The 19,265-nt window shown below is 46.6% G+C and overlaps 1 protein-coding gene across 3 annotated transcripts in view; it reads left to right on the top strand.

Annotated features, from left to right (window-relative positions):
* Positions 1-232: 232 nt before the first annotated feature.
* Positions 233-19,265, top strand: part of ALPK3 (alpha kinase 3) — a 30,334-nt gene continuing 11,301 nt past the window's right edge. Inside the window, exons 1-4 of one of the 3 annotated variants that reach the window (XM_085233824.1) lie at positions 233-483; positions 9,285-9,323; positions 12,476-12,597; positions 18,529-18,646. In XM_085233824.1, the coding sequence (XP_085089950.1) occupies positions 248-483; positions 9,285-9,323; positions 12,476-12,597; positions 18,529-18,646 (515 nt within the window). In that variant the 5' untranslated portion in view covers positions 233-247. Of the gene's footprint in view, positions 484-9,284; positions 9,324-9,373; positions 11,089-12,475; positions 12,598-18,528; positions 18,647-19,265 lie in introns of those variants that run through there. The other 2 variants (XM_085233825.1, XM_003209294.5) reach the window with 2 other exon arrangements.

The raw sequence follows: 19,265 nt of genomic DNA, 5'->3' as shown, positions 1-19,265 counted from the left end.
CCCATCTCGAGAGAACTGCAAGGAGCCCCGAATCCCCGATGTGCCCCCGGAGGATATCACGAAGCAAACCTGCTTCAGCGTCGTTGTGTTCTGACAGCCGCCGAGCAGGGCCGGGCCGGGCCGGGCCGGGCCGAGCCCACCTCCCCGCTGCCCCCGGGGCTCCGTGCCGCGGCGAGGAGGCCCCCGGGCCCGGGCCGCGTCACGGCCCCACCGCCGAGTGACAGCGGCATGTGCGGGGCGGCTATAAATGCCGGCGATGATTGACAGGGCCGGCAGCGGCGCGGCGGGCAGGGGCAGCCGCAGCCCGGCCGCCGCCATGGGCTCGCCGCGCCGGGCCCTCAGCGACTCGTACGCGGGCAACGGGCGGACGTCGCCGCCCCAGCGGCGGGGCAGCGTGGAGGGGGCGGAGGAGGCGGAAAGCGCGGCCTGGGCCTCGCGGCCCGACCGGCGCAGCTATCTGCTCAGCATCCGGCCCCAGAACAGGTGAGGCGGGGCGGCGGACCGGGGAGCGGCGGTGCGAGACGGCGGCTCCCCGTGCCGAGCGGGCGGCGGCAAGGACGGGGCGGGCGTCGGAGGGCGGCGGGGAATCCCGAGCGGGGCGGGCGGCCGCCCGTCCGTCTGGCAGCGGGGCTCCGTCCTTGCCGAAGGCGAGCGCTGCGTAGCGGTACGAGTGACGTGTCCGCTGGCCGCCGGGCGCCTTTCTGGGCCTTAAAGGCGAGCCGGATCCGGGCGACGTGCTCGGGCTCTCGGGGCAGCCCGGTACTCGGCAGGAGGGCCAGCTCCTTGCTTCCCTGAGGATGGACGGTATTTCTGTGGCTGTTGCCGGGGCAGACGCTGTCAGCGACGTTCATCTTTTTATAACAGGGCTAAGCTGACTGTCTTGCTGGGAAATCCTGACAGACACGAGCTTCTGTCTTTTTTTTTTTTTTTTTTTTTTTTTTAATCCTCGATATCCTCGAGTTAAACTTGCCTGCAGGATACTGCCCTGCCCTTTCTGCCCTTTCCCTACAATGAAGCCGCCTGTGTTATCTACACCAGACTCTGAGCAAGGGGCCTGCTGTGCGAGTGCCTTATCTTATTGCCAAAAAGGTATTTCTACAATGTAGATACGGGCTGAGCAGTGACGAGAACTACATTCCTGGGTTAGAAATGGCCTGAGGCAGGAGGTCTGGAGTAGGAATGAGGCTTTGTTCTCTGGGGCAAGGTATGATAAACATGCTGTCAACTCAGAATGGTTGAGGTTAGTGAACACAAGGCAACATGCCAGGAAAGGCAAAGGTGTTGGTTATAGTGCTAGTTGTTCAAAAGAAAGCTTTTAAATTACTTTGAATTCTCTAGGAGTGCTCTTCAATCTGTAAGCCCTTGAAACGAGTGTGCCTCTTTCCTTATTGATGAATTATAAATAATCCATTTCCAGCATGTCAAGGATTGAGGCCTGAAAGAAGCTGAGATCTGTGAAAATAAATACGGCACCAGAAGAGAGAGAAATGTGCTGCCTGGTGGTCAGATGTTAAAGCTGTGTAGTGCCAAAGTTAAGTTGCCTTAGTTCAGTTGCTTTGTGCTTCTATCGTAGTGTGTGATCTAACTGCAGTCTGGCTGCACGCCATAGCATCATCGGTACCAAGAATGAAGATACAGCACTCATGGCCAATCTGTGACCTCAGACTGTGCTTAGTGGTGCAAAGGAAAACTGTAGTTGAGTCCAGCACTTCTGTTCTAGAGATCGCAGATTGAGAATCTTTAATAAATAAGATGCTGAGGCTTTTCGGTTGCCTAGAGCTTGTCTTCCTATTTCCCTCACTCCCAAATACATTCAAATCGCAGCTTTGATCTGTTTAGCCATGAAAGAGGCTCCATCAGTCGTCGAGTAGTACTTCCAGTGTTCTCAGCTGACCTCCCCAGGTTGCAGAAGTTTTGCTCAAGGCCACTGCAAAAGATGCACAGTGATGTGATGCAGTGAGCCTGGCATCCTCTGGATGTGTGACTTCTGTGTCTTAAGCACAGTGTCTCCAGCCCACGTCTCCTAAGCTCCAAGCTCTGAACACCTTGAACTTGCTACACTAGCACTGTGTGTTGTCTGCACTCCTGTTTCAAAGGTAGGAGTCTTACGCCTTTGCAGACAAAGTGATGCTGTATCGCGACGCTTAAATTGGCAGTGAATTCATTTTCCACAAATCCTACAACGCCCTTTTCAATCCATTCAAATGCTTGGTTATCAGCGTATGACAAGGTGATTTCATTTTGCTGTTTAACTTCAGTGGCTGCCCCTTCTGTTGTAAGAGAGATTTGCTAAATAGCGAAACTCACTTTTCCCCTGTATTCAGGACATCTTTCAGGTTCTCTAAGGAATAAGTGAGATAAAAATCCTGTTCCCTGCACTGCTTTGAGTGCAGATTCGAGAGAAGATATGCGGAAACAAACAGTAAAATTGCGTTGCTGTCTATGATGCAGGGCAAAGGTTTGAATGAAGTGGGGCTTTTTGTCCTGTAATTAAATAATGTATCATAACACTTCTGGAAAGTGGATGAGTGGAATGATGTAGCAAGGAGACTTTCAGAAAGCAATTAAGAGTTTAATTAAACCCAGAAACATCTGGACAGCTTGCCTGGGAGAGCTGGAAAAGCAAGATGAGTGATGTGTGTACGGGCAGATAATGTTCAGCAGTTTTTTTTAATGCAGAGGTACTTGAATTCGGTGGCTTTGAAGATGGCAAGCATGGGGCAAGTGTTACAGACACAGAACTGCAGAGGGAGGCTGTTGTGGTTGGAAAGCAAAAATGGATATTCTAATCCAAAGAAAGTGTGTTTTTTCTCAGGTTTATCTATTGCTGTGTCTCTGTATGTATTTGTAGAGTGTTTAGCTGATTACTTACCTGCTCTCTTCTCTCTTTCTCAAAGGAAAGGACTAGAAGGAGTAGTGACGTGACAGATATCTTCATGAGGGGATATCCTCATGGAAAGAAACTGAGATTAGGAACACTTCTGGGAAAACTCATGGAGAAATTTCAACTGTATGCATGCATTGATGAACCGTGTAGAGAACATAGATGGTCTTTCTTGATTTTCCCTGAGCCTACAGCAGGAAAGGGATGTTGTGGATATTGAAGGATACTAATTTGGAAACTGGGGTGTGCTTTTTTCCATTTCTTACATTAGAGAAATTGTTGAGGACAGTGCTACAAAGGGGTGTTGAAAATGGCTGTATATTCATAAAGTCATAGAATATCCTGAGTTGGAAAGGACCCACAAGGAGTGTCAGCTCCACCTCCTGTCTCCACTCAGCACCACCCAAACCCTATGGCTGAGAGCAGTGTTCCAGGGCTCCCTGAGCTCAGCAGCTTGGAGCAAAGCCTTTCCCTAGCCCCTCCTCACCCTCCAGCTGCTCCTTGTGTGTTTTGCTCACTAGAGCCTTCACCATCTTTATAGCTTTGGATGCTCTCTAATAGCTTTATGTTGTTATACTGCAGTGCCCAAAAGAGTACGCAGTGCTGGAGGTGAGGCCAAACCAGAGCAGAGGGGGCCAATACCTTCTGTTGACCTGATGCACCACAGGGTGAAGAACACCATCCCTTTATCAGACAGTATTTGGAATATTTACTTTCTATGCACTTGGGAACTGTTCTTTAGGAAGAGGCTTTCCCTTTCTGTAAGGACAAGCTGACTGTGGAGAATGTCTTATACCTTAGGATACAATTTTTGTTAAAAGAAATGGAAGATGCTTCTTCTGAGTTCAAGGCCTTCTCTTATGTTGGAAGCAATCAGTACCTCTCATCTAATGCAGATGTCTGCTTCTAGGTCTTGTTAATGCACTGCCTCCTTGCTTAAGTATCTTTCCACTGTCATAGCTTCTTCGTATGCAGATATTTATAGAGCATAGTGACATTGCCACCGATCTTTTCTTGGATGTCTTTTTCTGGTTGTGGTGGCAGCTGAGCTCAGGAGAGTGCCCTGCCATGATTTTTCTGTGCATCTGGCTTTTCTGGCTGGGAACAGTTCCCAGTCTTGTATCACTTGCTTTGCACTTGATATCAAGTGAAGGTGAAAAGGTCTCTTGCTGTAATAATGAGCTGTAAACTCAGGGATGCTTAGTTCCCAAAAAGCATGGCTAGCTTTCTTATTTCAGAGGAGTTCTCTCCTCAGCACTTGAGCATCTGTAACTTCTTGTAGCACCTTGCTTTTGGCAGTAACCAGTGTAAATCCCCAGTAAGATACCAGCTGTGGCATCTGAGGGAATTCAGTGCATCTATCTTGTCTGACAGATTTTGAAAGGAGGCACATCCAGTCTTACTTAAAAGACAAAGGCAAAGGCACTGATGGGCTGATCTCCAGTCCGTAGGCTCTCTAGGGTAGAGATGTTTGTTTGTTTGTTTTTCCTGTAGGTATACCTACATGAGCAACAGTGTCCTGTTTGAGTAGGGCTCCTTGTCAGTAGTACACTACGAATAATTATCCCAAGCTGCAATTTTTTTTTTTTCAACCCTTTCTACAGCATCCAGTTGATATCTGCTGAAATTCAAGTAGAGGTGAACTAATGACCCAGGGTGGAAGATCAGGACATGGAGCTGGACAAACAGTGCCCTTCAAGAGTAGTGTTAAATATCATGTTTCATTGTGTAATGGGGAATAGTGTTGTTTCCTTGAGAACAGAGGTAGTTTCCAGGAGATAGAATTAAAATGTGCTCCATCCTCCTCCTGCCTCAACTAGGGAAGGAAGCTCTTGGATGAATGAAGCTGTTCTCTCCCACTGACTGTGCCTCACATCCTATAGCATCAGCTGGTCCCAAAGAGGGAAGTTAGAAGAGCAGTTACAAAAAACCCCTACTTTCATGTTGTTTCTTCTCCAACCCACAGTCACAGAAATCTACACACAATGAGTTGTCAGAGAGATGTCAGCTTAGCTTGATGTCTTGTTGTCCAACGCTCGTTCTGCTCTTTGTCCTTCCACGTTCCTCGTTGTCTTTCAACTAGTGACTAGTTAATGGGACAGTAGAGGCAGTTATACTTGGGAGTTAAAGTGCAAGATCTGAATCATTCTCTGAGTGTTCCTATGGTTGATGGAGAAGCATGCAACATTGTTTTCCACTTTCTGTTGTGCTGGCCTCTAGCTCTGAATTGTTGCATGGAAGTCCTTCTTCATTTAAGCTTGGCATGAGTTACCTGCAGAAAAATACTGTGCTTCTTTAGCCAAGCAACAATTTACTCTGTGACCTTGACAAGTAGAGACTCAATAGATCTATTTTCCAGTCAGTAAAATAACAATGTGTCTTGTGCAGCTCCATAGCACTCACAGCTACTTTATCGCCAGGTTGCTGATAATTACTGCTGCAGTACATGAAACACTAACTTTTTCCATGTGTGCATGAAGCGCTTGATAAGAAGCAGGACACGTGGCAGGAAAGAGGCCTTAAGCGTAACCACATGGACATGAAGGCTTCATTGCTGGCTTTGAAAAATGTGAAATGAGTGGCTACCAACAGCTAAGAAAGTACTCTGAGTGGCTTGTGTTTTTCTCAGGTAGTATTAATCTTAGAGGCAGAGAAGTTCAGATGGAACGTTATACTTAGAAGCCTGCATGTGCAAAACAAGCCCAATAATAACATGGGGCAGAGTGGCAGCAGGAGGGAGTGTCTGCACAGGACTGTTGGAGCAGTCCTTCTGTCCTGGGGATGTTCTGCTCTCCTCTTCTTGGGTTCTTCTGGGGAGTTTTTCTGCGCTGCTATTTCCATCGCAGCATAACTTGGAGGTCTCAGACTTGGTGTCATTGATGCATTTCTCTGTTTACTTGCTGCACTGGATAGCTAGTGCAGCTCAATTTTCGTGCTGTGGAAAAGCACTGAAATATATTAATGACTGTTGCAGCTCAAGTAGATCAAGTCCACACACTCGGACATGTGAGGAAGGAGCCAATGCAAAGCATATTTCATCTTCTAAACTCCTGTCAGCTTCCATGTGGAGCCCTGAGCTGGAAGGAGAATGACTTCTCTATCTGGGAGTGAAGAAATAAAGGAGAATTTCGAGCAGTGACTGCATGAAAGGGATTAGAAACGATGCAGGATTTAAAATCTATGTTTTTAAAGCAATTAACTTCTCAGTCCCGGTGGGGTGATGTACCAGCCTAGGCCATCAGCTTGAGCGATATTTTTAGTGATTAAGAAGTTAAGAAATGAATGGTGTTGACAGTTCTGCCTCCTGCCCTTGCAGACTGAAATTTGGCAAGTGCATGAAAAAAGGGGAAGACCGTCTTCATTTCCAAAGGAAATTACAAGTAGTTGAAGGGCTAAAACCTTTAAGAGGATGAAAAATGTTGAAAGGATCTGATCAAATGGAATTTAAAGAAGAGCTGAGGCAGGTGGAATTCTCATGGAAGAACAACAGAGGGGTGTAATTCTCATGGGTCAGTGCAACAGTAGAATAATCAGACCTGTATTGTCAGGGCTAGCTTTCAACAAGCTGTCCCTCACTTCACAGATGAGATGCCTGCAGAGAATTTCCTCCTACTGGGGTTGGATGTGCGTGGAGCAGACCTCTCCGACCTAAGCATGCAGAATCCCCTTTCTCCTCTACATTTAGCCCTTGATTTGCCTGCTTTAGATGTGCAAGGATAAAGTAAGCTGCTGCCTACATCCATCAGCCCCTGAGCTTGCTCAGAGGATACACATCCGCTGTAGATGCTGCATTTAATTAGCAGAATCCCATACTGTGTACACTAACAAGTCTCTGGAGAGCTGAGGATATGGACGGTCCAATCCCAAGGCGTATCAGGCTAGGCGTGCTGGGGCATCTGTCGTGCCTTGTGCAGGAGTTCCACATTTCCAAGCTAATAGGTTTGGTTTAGAGTCTGATGTAGTTATGCTGGTGCAGCTCTGTGTGGGTATGCTGTAAACTTAATTAAAATGAAGTGAAATGCCAGCTGCCTGCAGACAGGGCTGTTGTAGCTGCAGCTTTCAGAATTTGATCTTACTCTCTCTGGGCTTAAATCTCCAGTTTGTTTAAAAAACCTTCCTTAGTTCCTTAGCATATTGAGGTTAAACTTTAGTTAACGCATGCTTTTTTTCTTTTGATATTACGAAGGCTCCTCAAGAGATCAGCAGTCCAATGTTCAGTGTAATGTTCTGGGACATGCAGTGAATAAAGCCTGGGCTGCGTGCTCAGCTCTGGGAATTAAAAGTGCTAACTGTGTTCACCACTTGATCACATATGTGAGCACAAGGGGTTGGGGCACCCTTCATTCTGGCTCTAGTCTTTTGTGTGATTAACTGACAAGACACGTCCCCATTTGTCTCAGGCAAATAAAGCATGTTTAAAACATTGTTCTGCCTATGCTCACACTCTCCAGTGGGCATTTTAGGATCTTTCCTTCTGGCTCCTCAAGCGATGCCTGTATCCTTCATATTCCTGGAGGTCACAAGGAGACGGTTTCCCTTGTAATGAGATGCAACACTCTCTTTTACTGTTGAAGAAGCTGGGATGTATGCCCATGAACTGGGGACAATGTGTTGTGGTGTGAGGTGACCTGGGACTGGTAGGATGGCTGTGGGTGGTAGGATGCTTGATCCCTCTGGCAGCGAGCAGCTCAAGTGGAATTGCAGCTCCCCTAAGCTGTCGGGATGTCTGGGGGCAATGAGGGTGTGCTGGTCAGTAAAGCAGGTAACATAAGGGCAGGTCTGGCTTGGGGCTTAAAGGAATGCTAGGGCTCAACAGGAAAGCCAAAAGTGCTGTTCTTCGGACTTCCCCCATGGATCAGCTCAGTACTTGCAAAATGGATTGGGTAGCTGACCATCAGCCTTTTTTGGCTGCTATGTGATCCTTTTCCAGCTGGGTAGCTCCCGATCCGCTGCGCGAGCAGCAGTGTTGGCACTGGGGAGGGATCAAAATCATGCTGCTGGGGGTGGAGAGAGTGAAGCTGCTGCCAAAAGAGCAAGTGCCACCCCATGTTTTTGGGCTTAGAGCTGCTCCTTAGCAGCTGTCTCAGACTTCTACCTAATCTGTCTTTGCAGAACTACTTCTTCAATTCTTATCTCTCTGGGTGTGGAGGAGAAGTGCTACAGGTGGAAGTGCTACGGGACTGGCAGTAGCGGTTTTCAGAGACTCTCAATAGTCACTTCTAGGATGAGATTCTGTGTCATGCTGAGGTCTGCATGACTGGGACTTGCACAGAGCTAGGAGGAGGTCATGTAGGTAGAAGACCTGAAGATTTATGCCCTTCTTAGTTCTGCATCTCCTCCTGCAGCAGCATCATAAAGCACTAAAGTTCGATTGTTCAGTAGTTGTCCTCAGGCTGAGAAGGTTTGATCCACCTGCATGTACCAGTGTTGGAGTGTGACTTCTTACATCCCAAAGGGTGACTTGCCTGTGCTGCAGTCAACTCTGAGGCTGTATGGTGAGGTTGTAGTGTACGTAACACTCCTATTGGGTAACAGTGAGGTAGCGTGCTGCTGGCTAGCTGGTAGCTACTTAGTTGGAACTTCTGATTCCCATGTTGATGAGCTCAGGGCAGGCCGATGAACCCCTCTTGACTGCTCAGAGTCCTACAGCCCCCCAGGAGCTGCTGTCACAAAATGGCAGCGTGGTGGATGCGGGTCCCTGAAGATGCTCCTCTGGGGCTGCTGCTGGTAAGTAGGTCATCCAGGTTTCTCATGTAGGATTTGTATTTGATTTTTATTCCCTGAAATGATTAATGCTACACCACGGCATTTCTGCAGAGTAAATAAACTGTAGATGCCTGAAAGTTCCAGGTATGTGGTTTTTTTTTTTTTTTTTTTTTTTTTTCCTAATCCCAGTGATTTGGCTGGCAAATTGGAAAGCAGCATATAATGACCATAGCGTTTTCAGTTTCTCAAAAAAGCTGGTATCTCTGTCCTGAGAAAAATAGAGGCGACAAGCTGGGGCCACTTCCTTGCCAGCAGAGACGTGGGCATGCAGTGAGCTGTACTCTCAAGTACCATTTAACTGAGTAGCTTCCCAGTGGAGTTGCCTGCTTTGAGCACAACGCTGTGGACGGTGCATGGAAGGCTCAGGTGCTGCTTCTTGGAAACCTACTTGTATAAATGTCCTTACACTTATTCTCTGTAGTTAATGACTGTTTCATTTTTACAGCCTTTGACTTCAATTCACAATGCAGCTTGCTCATCCTGGCAGTCGGCCTGAGTAAGGCAGCTGTACCTTCTTTTAATAGGACCTATGACCTGCGCAAAACAACTCACTTTAATATCTCTGTATAACAGTTTTTTTCAGCTCCTTGTCACGCTTCTTTATCTAATGTTTTTTATGCTGTTTTTTGCTTAGCTTATCAAGCAGCAGATTCTCTCTCTCCAGTTTAGGAAGGTAAAACTACATTGCATTAAACTTCTCTGACCAAACACTTTGCTGAATCTGACTGCATCTGATTAATCTGTAATGCTTAGGTACTAATTAAAGAGAGCCCTGGGGTGATCTAACAAACTTATTCTGCATGGTTGCATTCTTAATACTTGCCTGAACTGCAGACAGCAAAGTGAATGTTCATTGTAATTCCTGTGTTAAGGTGCAAGAAATATTCACCTTTTGCAGCCAAAGGATGGGTGTACAGTTTGTTCAACTATTAAGTGACATTAAAGTGAGACTTCCATACAGAAACATCAAAAATTAGATGTGCCTGCCCTGACGCTTTCAAAGAAGAAATTTTCTCCTTTTCCACCATCCTTTTGCTTTACCATAAGGATCCTCCTTCATTTGGACTCTGCCACAAAGTGCACTTGTGTGGTTGGACCTTGCCTTTGGCAAAAGCACATCCTGAAGTCAGTGGGCATTACTGGTTTGCTGCAGAAGCACGTAGAGGATTGATGGTGGAAGGAGAAGCCTCTCCTGAACACTTCGGTTGCTGTGGGATTGTTAACCAAAACGTCACGATGAAGAAAAAGCAAATCACTTCTCAAATCTCCTTTTCCTGCACACTGTTTTTGTATGGAAATCCCTCTTTAATTTTAAAAGGCTACTGAGTTGCTGGAGTCCTCTTCCTGATCTGTAGGGCTTTTTGTGCAACAAAGATGCACCTTCAGGAAGGCCCAGAGGAAGAGCAACTGCTGCCTTGTATCAGATCTCTTGAATGCTCTGAATTACTGGTTTAGAAACCAATTTGAATTGGACAAGTCTCATTGCAGCTGGAATGAGTCAGCTGAGAGCCCCACAGTGCTGCTGTCTCTAAAACCTGCCTGTGACTAATACAATGGTTTCTTTGAAAGATTAAAGAGACTTTCCAGGGCTTACTGCCAAGTGTGCATTGAGCAAGTCTAGTCATATTCATCTGCCATGCCTGTGGAGTCCTCAGCTTCTGCTGCTGCTGCTTTCCTGGAGCATTCAGTAGCCTTTGCGTATTTCTCCTGGCTCTGGAATTTGCACTGAAAGGACCAGGCTTAATCCCAGCACTGCAGTGATGTGGTGCTGGGATTAAACTTGGTCCTGAGTGTCACTATGTGTGTGCACATCACTATTTTTTATTTTTGAAGATGCTGAACTTGCTGCTCTCTTGCTGGGTTATGAAATGGTCACTGATGCTTGGGGAGTTGTGACTTCACTGTGTGGTGGATCTGTAAGGCATTTACTGGTCTAGGACTGGGGAACCTTAACAAAAGGTCCATCAGAACCTCACCAACAACTGCCTCAGCACTGGATTTTCTGCCTTGCTCTTTGGAAGTGGGAGTTTTTTTGTCTCCTGGGTTTGGCATATGGAAAGGTTTCTCTGCTTTGGTGGCTATTGGTATCCACAGCCCTTTCCTGGCCATGTGGCTGGGAGAATGGGTGCTTTGCCAGGACCTGTCTCCTGGGGACCACTGATTTCTACAGAAAGGAGCCCAAGCCATGCCATCTACTTTTGACCTTCTGTCCCTCAGCTGCTTGGCTATAGCTCATAACCCTTGTTCAGTAGATAAGTCAAGTTTGCGGCAGCCCCATCTTCCATCCTCTTCCCTTCCCCGATGCCAAGTGCCTGGGAGCTGGTGAAGCTCATGCTGCTCCCCAGCCCTTTGTCACTCAGGGATCCATCTCCCTGCATCTCTCATAAGCTGAGGATGATGGGAAGCCGGAGTGAAAACTGTAGCATTGCAGCCCCCAGGTAAGTTTTTTTTGAATGGATAAAACAAGCAGTTACTGTGGCTGGGGCTCTTCTGGTGCCTTCAGCTGTGTGTGCAGCTTAGTCCTTGCTGCAGTGCCTGACCTTGCTGGGTTCATGCTGAGTGCGTGGATTTTGGTATTTCCTGAACCAGAGTGCTTCCTCAGCAGGTAGAGCATGAGTAGCAGCAGTGCCAGCATCCTGCCTGCGAGCCGGGGGCTGCTTGTGAGGCTGGCGTCCCCCTCGCAGCCATCAGCACGCGCTGAGAGCCCTTCTGCTCGTAGTGGTGCTGTGTCAGGAGTGGTCTGGGGATTTGTTCCACCTCTTGCATGACTATTGAATGTTTAGGGAATGTGTCTTCCACTGCTGAAAGTGTTTTAAGCAGAGCTGCTAGCTACCAGTTCCATTGCAATACCTGCTGTTTCTCCTAAGGTCCTGGTACTTGAGACCTTGGGATCCTCTCTCCCAGTGTAAACATGTAGTGTTTTAATTGCAGAGGAGAAAATGAAAGAAGAAATTCTTCCCTTCCAAGAGCGCCTGAGCACTATCCAAATGAAGATTGAAGTTAGAATTAAATTCTTTCCCCTTAAAAAAAAAAAAAAAAAAAAAAAAGACCTGATTTTCTGGGGCCTGTCTTGGTGATACTCTAACAGGGTTGGCAGTACTGTATGCTGATTTAGTGCTATCCTCAAATAGTATCTAAGTACCTGGAGACTCTAAGATCAATTTTTATGAGATTCATAGATGGCACTGGATGTTTGGATGGTCCTGGCTGTTTGGATCTTGCAGCCTGAACTTGGGGGTCAGTGCATGGACTCATGGCATGTGTACTGTGGATGCCTGCTTGCAGCAGTGAGAGGTGAAGCAGTCATCATGTAATTCCTGAGCACAGAAAGGTGCAAGCCAGGCTCAAGGGCCATATACTTACGAGCCGTATCCGATTCACACTTGGCTTGGGACTGCAATGTGAAATCTTCACAAATAAAATAAAATCTCAGTGAAGAGAATAAGTGATAGTGCAGTACCAGGAGAGAGAAGCTACTTTGTTAGTGTCATGGTTTGAGCCTGCTGGCTGATCAAAGACATGTTCAGATGTGATACAGAACTAAAATTATTCCTGACATTCATTACCCTAATAGCTTCAAAGACAAAAGAGATGTGTCCCAAATGACACTTTAAATTGACAGAATCATCTCAGGAATGAAAAACCAGTCAAATACCATGACTCTTGACTTGACTTGTGAAAAACCTGTTGTAGGGATGATGGGTGGTAAGGAGGGCATGTCTAACAAGAACACAGCGCAGACAGGCTTCTGAGATGAGAGGAAGGGAACCCTTTGATTTCTTTCTAGTACTTTGATCTCTAAGAAATGCTTCTTGAATCTTCCAGGAGCACCTTCTGCGCAATCATTTCCCAGCTGACGGAGGAAACCCAGCCACTATTTGAAACCACTATCAAATCTCGTTCTGTGTCCGAAGACTCTGATGCTAAATTCACGTGCATAGTGACAGGTAACAATGTCTTCAGTGAATAACCTGGTCCTGTCTCACTTGCTAGACTTGTGCTAGTTAAAGTCTAGAGTAAGCAATAACAAGCCAACACGTAACAAGTCCAATGTTGTCATACTGACAAGTAAAGATTCAGCAATTGCATGACAATTTCAGCTTTAATTTGATGGGAGAATCGGGAGAAAACATTTGAGACTGTAAAGAAGCGAAGGCCTAACCAAACATCTCAAGCAGAGCAGATTAAGGACCAGGAAATGGAATATGCTTATTACTGCTTGGGCAAGTGATACTTTATTGTCCTAGCCTGTGGTTCTCTAATCCTGGATTTCATGCTCAGGTATGTGTAGTTTTGAAGACTGTTACACTGGAGCCAACTTTAGCTCTCATTGCTGGCTATAAATTTGCATCAGTGATAAACATGTGTATCTGCCAGTATCTGAAATAAAGGCCAGTTCCTGCCCAGTGAATTAAAATCTAGCCCTGAGCAGAAAGGATTTAGGTCAAGGGATATAGAGGGAGATGGAGGAGGCTGAAAGATAGAGTTAGTGCTGAGGTGTGGTGGCGAAGGGGCATGGCAAAGCATTGATGTAAAGGCAAGCAACTCCTTTGCTGGTGAGCTTTTGCCTCTTAAATATAAGGATGCTAAAACCTTGCTCTCTTCTTTTTCTTTTTTTTTTCATAGTAGTTATCTGTAAACAGATAACTACTGATCCTTCCTCGTATTGTTTAAGTATCTTATACTGACAACTTACTCAGTGAGATTAACTGAAAAATCTTGTTACCTCTCTAATGAGAAGAGTACCTCCAATAAGCCTCATAATCTCAAGTATCAAGACTTTTCTAAGATTGAGGGAATCCAGTTTGCTATTATAAAGATGCTGTAAATACGCTGTATGCAAAGAAGAGCATACTGAACCCCTTTTCTGAAATCCTCCTACTTTGAATTCTTGGCTCTCCTCATATGATTCACTTGTTTTACAGGACTGGCTTTCTGAACTTGCAGGGCTACAGGTGGTACACTGGCTTCATTGATGCTTAACTTTAGCAGGCGACTTCCTGTTCCTGTGGTAAAACTGGGCTGCTAGAGTTGCCTCCAAGCCATGCCCTTCACTAGGGCTTTCCTAATTGAATTTATTAAAAAGTAAAAATTTTACATATTGTGCAGTGGCATGTAACTCATCATTTTACAAGCTGAGAGTGTCAAAGGTCAAAAAATGAGTGATGTTTGGATATGTTATGAGATCTTGATTAACAGCAGATGCCCTTCTCTCCTCCTCACCTGAAAGTGGCATGGTGGAGTGAGCCCAGAGTGTGACTTCTTTGTGTGGGGGCATACAAAAGCACTGCTTTCTTTCAAAATTTCTTTTACAGTGCCTAGTTCTGGCTTAAGTCTTCCCCAGATGCACCTTGGGGTGGACAATTCCTTTGAGAAGACCTCTTCTCTTCCACAGTCCAGATGATACCATCAGCTCTACATAAGAGGGCCAAGATACTTCAGTCAGCCTTATGAAAGCCACATCCATGTCCTTTCCAGCATCTCTCCTGGAAAAAACGAGAAACTACTCACTCTGCAGGAGACGTGCTGCCAAGGAGTGCCTCTGCTTGTACATATCAAAGTATATCCAGAGACAGATATGTTCTCTATCCAGCTTGTAGCCATTCCTGGCTGTCTGTAGGCAGAAGGCTGCCTTCCTTCCAGCTTTGGATGACCTGTTGGTGCTGGATAGCATGACATGATGTCTTATACCAAGTTGGAAAACTGATGCTGTTGTCACTTCTAATAAAGTGAAAGAAAGCATCAAGTGAGCATCTTCAGCATGCAGCCATTTTCACACTTAATGAGCTAGACTGGAGGATATCCTTATGCACTTAAATTCCTCCCCATATTAGGAATTTTCGTAGAAAAGCCCTTAGACAACTCAGACCTCCTGTGCTACATGGTCAGTCTGAATGCCTTGCATGAGGTCCTGTGGCCTGCTCTAGTAGCTGAGGATTTCTTTAGGACATGGGGCATGAAGTGCAGAGAAAAGTCCACTTGTAAAGCCTAGTCTGGTGTTCAGATATCTTCCCCTTGTTATGATGTTCATATTCAAGAGGGAGATAGTTAAGGGAGAAGGGAAGTGACAATTGCATCCCTGGCCAGTGGCTGGTGTGGTACCAGCTCAGTCCTGCTGCTGTGATTGGAGTCCAGGGACACTTTGGATCATAGCCTTACAGGAGGCGAAAGGCTGACTGTCAGTTACTCCTGCTTTTGCCCTCAAGCCTCATATGCATTTACATGACCTACAATTACATTTTTGTGTTGCTTAATAACTGATAATGAATTCCAGTGCAGACCCTTATCTGTGAATACCAGAGACTTACTGGTCTTGTCCTAGGACGGCAGCACAATGCAAATATTTGAAGAGTCAGCCTCCAAAATATTCTGGGAGCAGCAGGAAAGAAAGTAAGTCTGAGGCAGGCTTCCTGATGCTCTTGGGTGGTTGCACAACCCCTGCTTTTCTCCTGTTTTCTTGTTCTCCAGCTTTGTTTGCTGCTGCTGGAGTGCCTAGCACATCTTATTTGATTGTTTTGGGTCAAATTGTGCATCAGTGATGACGTTCTCATTTTTAGGCAAAACTAGTTCAGCCTTTATTCTCTGAGAATGAAGAAAACAGCGAGACATGATTTTGTTGTGTGATTTCTCACAGAGGAGAGGAGCACACTCAGCTTCTTTGCACCAAGTTGTTTCCTTGGTGGGTTTGACTGGATTTCAAGACCTCAGGGGTCTCATCCTTCAGTGCCTCTCCAGTGAGGAGTTATTGGGCTCTTTACAGAGAGTATCCCTTATTGAAGGTGCTGTAAGGATTTCACAGCTTTTCAGCGGTCTCTGTGTAGTGTTGGCTGGGGAGGGGAGATGCATGCTGATGAATCACAGGGGCTTGGATGAGGGAGCGTGGGTCTATGATTGCTTGCTATGATTTTCAAGGAGTGAGGCCCGCTCTGAGAGGTGGTGACTGTATCTAGCTGGGACTATTGCATCAGTACCAGGTATTACCAGTTTACAGGCAGTTTTGTTCAGCACCATTTTCATCCCCTTTAGGAAGGGAACAACAAGGGTCACTGAGTGAGTCCTGGCTCCACACAAGACCACCAGCAATTCAAACAATATCTCTGAGAATACTTGAATTGAGAGAGTGAATTGCTTGGATGGAGAATGTGTGGGGAGACACAGAGGCTGTGGTTTTGGGGATGGGGCAGGTGATGAGCAGGGAGGTAGAAGATGGCAAGTTTGGGGCAGTCAGGGAGAGAGGAATGAAGAGTGAGTGCCATTTTCAGGCTGGTGACATGGAGAGATGTTGCCTTGGTGAGTGTCTAGCCCTTCTGTCAGCATTACTGAGTCCATGGGCAGAAGGGATCAGATCTTGTCATGACTTTTCCTCCCAAAACTGCCTAAAGCCACAAGACAGCTTGTGTAGAGGAGAAATGGAAAATCAAAAAGATTATATGAAGATGTTTCCAAACTCTTTTCACCTTACCAAGCTTCAGAAGCTCAAACTTCCCCATTTTCTGCCCCATAAAATGATAGCTGAAATTACTATAAACACCTTATCTGGGTGATTTTGACCACCTAATGCAAATGTTTTTGGTTGAGTTCACAAAAGCTTCTCAGGCTTCAATAGCTTCAGGAAAAAAAAGAGCATTTGATCTAAACTTGGCAATTTTTCTATGAAAAACCTGGCTTAGAAAGTCTCCTGCACCGTGTGGTGCTTGGCTGTCGTGGTAGAACAGTGCTGCTGGAAGATGCAGCAAAAGCTTCCCAAAAGCTCTTGCTGATCCTGAAGATGCCTGGGGAATGCGGCAGGAGTCTGTTCTCCTCCACATGAATGTATGTCTGTAAAAGTGAGGTGCTCGCTGGTTAAATGCAGGAGACCAGCTGCCAGCAAATCCCTCTCTGCACCAGCTGCAAGGGGGCTGCGGGAGGGACAGGCTTAGGAAAGGTGAGCGCTAGGTTTTATGAATGGCTGCTCTGTTCTAAAATGCGCTATTTGCAGCCACCACCACTTGTCTGATGGGGAGCAGGTATATAAATGCAACAAGCCAGAGAGATTTCAGGCTTAATAAGAAAAAAAGCCTTTTGTCAAGGCACTGAGCAGCTGTAGGAATTACAGCACTTTCCAGCAGATGTCAGCTGGGCATTGGCATCAGATGCAGAGGCCACGGGGGGACATTGCAGAGTTTCTTGGAAATGGTATGCTTGCATTTCCCAGAATGAAGTACTGTGATGGCTCATAGAATGTTCACAGAATATTAGGAAAATCTACCTGCCAGCTAGCTGTACTAATAGCTGTGGGGCCTTTGAAGGTCTCATGTGCAGACAGCCCTGAGGAAGGGTAGGACTGCTCTGAATGAAGTGTGAGCTGTACATGAAAACTGTTTTGTTCCTTGTCCCTGGAGCAATAGAAAATCACCGCATGCTCATTTGGCTTAGGGTCCTGCTGCCAAGAGTAGTAAGTAGCTAATATGTATGGAAAATACAAGCAGCAGGGTCAGTCTGTGGTGATCCCCTTGCTGGAGTACTCTTTTATCTCCCTTTGGTTAGGGGAGGAGGTTCAACGTGTGCTGCTTTAGTTCTTTCTGGTCAAAGGCATTACACATCAGTCAACACCAGGGATGATTCCTATTGATGAGTCTTTACTCCTGCTGTTTTACTCCTGCTGTGGGACCTTCTTTACAGAGATGGACGTATGCTGGTCTTGGGCACTGCTGTAGGCTCCTGGCACTTCAGACTGATGCAAGCAGGTGGCTCCTGGAGATTTTCAATTAAAAATGTCGATTGCCAGCCCTGGAATCAGTGGGCTAGCAACTGGGAAGTATCTTGGGTAGGCTGTTGGTGTCCTGTCTCTGCCCACTCCATACACCGTAGCCATTGGGGCTGGGCATTTTGGGTGCTCCTACGTAGCCTGGGTCCTGGCCAGTGCTGTTTGTGGGAAGAGATTGATGTGCAGACCACATTTGGAGATGCTGGTGGAGATCAGCATGCTGGCTTCTTTTGCAACAGTAGCACAGGGCTGTTGGCTGGGGATAAGCATTAGCTACCCATCCTGGGGCTTGGAGCAACTGCCGAATGCACTTACTTAAGCTGGGGCATGACGTGATCATTGAAACTTTTATTCCATGCCCTTAGGGTCAGCTGGGCTGTGCCAGGAGCCATGTGTGAAGCAGAGAGATGAATGGTGATCACTTGCTTAGGCAGTTTTCCCTTGAAAAATGGGCTGCTCTTATTCTGAGCTGGAACTGCTGTGGGTGAGAGATGAGGGCTCGATCCCCTGTATGCCCTCCTGCTGATCCACCATCACTGAGTGTGGCGGGCAGTGTGTGGCCACGTGCCCAGCTTGCTGGCCAGCCAGTCACACACGTCATGATGTCATTCTGCTGAAAAGGCAGGTGACATCTGTTGTCAAGTGACATTTGTAGGACATCAAGCTGGCTGTGATGCAATCAAGACCGCTTCTGTTCACTGGAAACTTTGGGATCAGTTTACAGGCTGTGACACTTAGCAAAATGTTGTGAGCTCCATGGAGGGACGAATGCCTGTTTTCTAACCTAAGCTTAATCTCAGCAAAACATACCTCTTCACGTAGAAGTGACAATGTGCTCACCTTCTGCTCCCAGCCAGTGTTACAGGAGATGGCCATGTGATTCTCCCTCCTCTGCTCAGGAATGAAGTGCTGGGATTTTTTTCTCAAAAATAGCTCTCTTCCTAGGAGCAGTAAAAGCTTTGGATAAGCCCCTCTGGTTTCTACTCACAGTACTTTCTCTGCTGTATGATTTAAAGAATGCGATGAGCCCAGAATAATGTGTATTCTGCCATTGTTTTGCTGCTGATTCCTTGTCCCTTGCTGTGCTCCTTGGTCCAGCATTCCTCATACTGATGTCCATCCTTCTCCCCAGGTTACCCGCAGCCGGAGGTGACATGGTATAAGGATAATGAGGAGATGGATCGCTACTGTGGCTTACCCAAGTACCAGATTTTCCATCATGGAAATCATCACACCCTGCAGCTGTACAAGTGAGTAGGGAAGCTGGAGAGTAGTTGGATTTGCTGTTGGGAGTGCATTTTCATTACTTGGAGAAACGGGCTGTCAGTAGCGATCCCCCCAGTGCCAGTGTTTCCTGTTGCAGTGTTCCTGACTGTCTCTTCCCTGTTAGCTTTTCTCTCCAGATCACATCAGGATGAGACTTGCACACAGGGATAGCAGTCATGCTGGAGGCAAGAGGAAGGTCAGGAGAAATTCCTCTCCCTGGAGTCTTGCAGTGTTGTAACAGCGTGTGCTATCACAGTGAGAGTCACAAGCAGAGCGATAAGACTGACTGAAAGTGAGCAAAGGGAAAGCACTGGCTGCATTCAGGATGATGGTTCAGGAATCAGGCAGGACAAGGACAGAAGCAGTCAATAAGAATGTCCTGAGCAAGGACAAAAGAGGGGAAAAGGCTGCAGCCCTTCCTCTTTCATAGCTTCCACTGTGAGATTAGGGAAGGGAAGGGATGCCCAGACTGCCAGCTTCCTTTATCTTTAAATGAGGGTTGTGTTTCTGAGAGCCAGGCACGCCTTGTCCCCAGTGAGCAGAGACCTGCTGCATCTTGTGTCTTGGATTTGGGATGTCAAACAGACACTAGTATTGCTCGCA

This window comes from Meleagris gallopavo, chromosome 12, assembly GCF_905368555.1.
Source record: "Meleagris gallopavo chromosome 12, MGAL_WU_HG_1.1, whole genome shotgun sequence".
Taxonomy (NCBI): domain Eukaryota; kingdom Metazoa; phylum Chordata; class Aves; order Galliformes; family Phasianidae; genus Meleagris; species Meleagris gallopavo.
The sequence above is the reverse complement of the archived record's forward strand: the minus strand, read 5'-3'. Positions and strand labels throughout refer to the sequence as shown.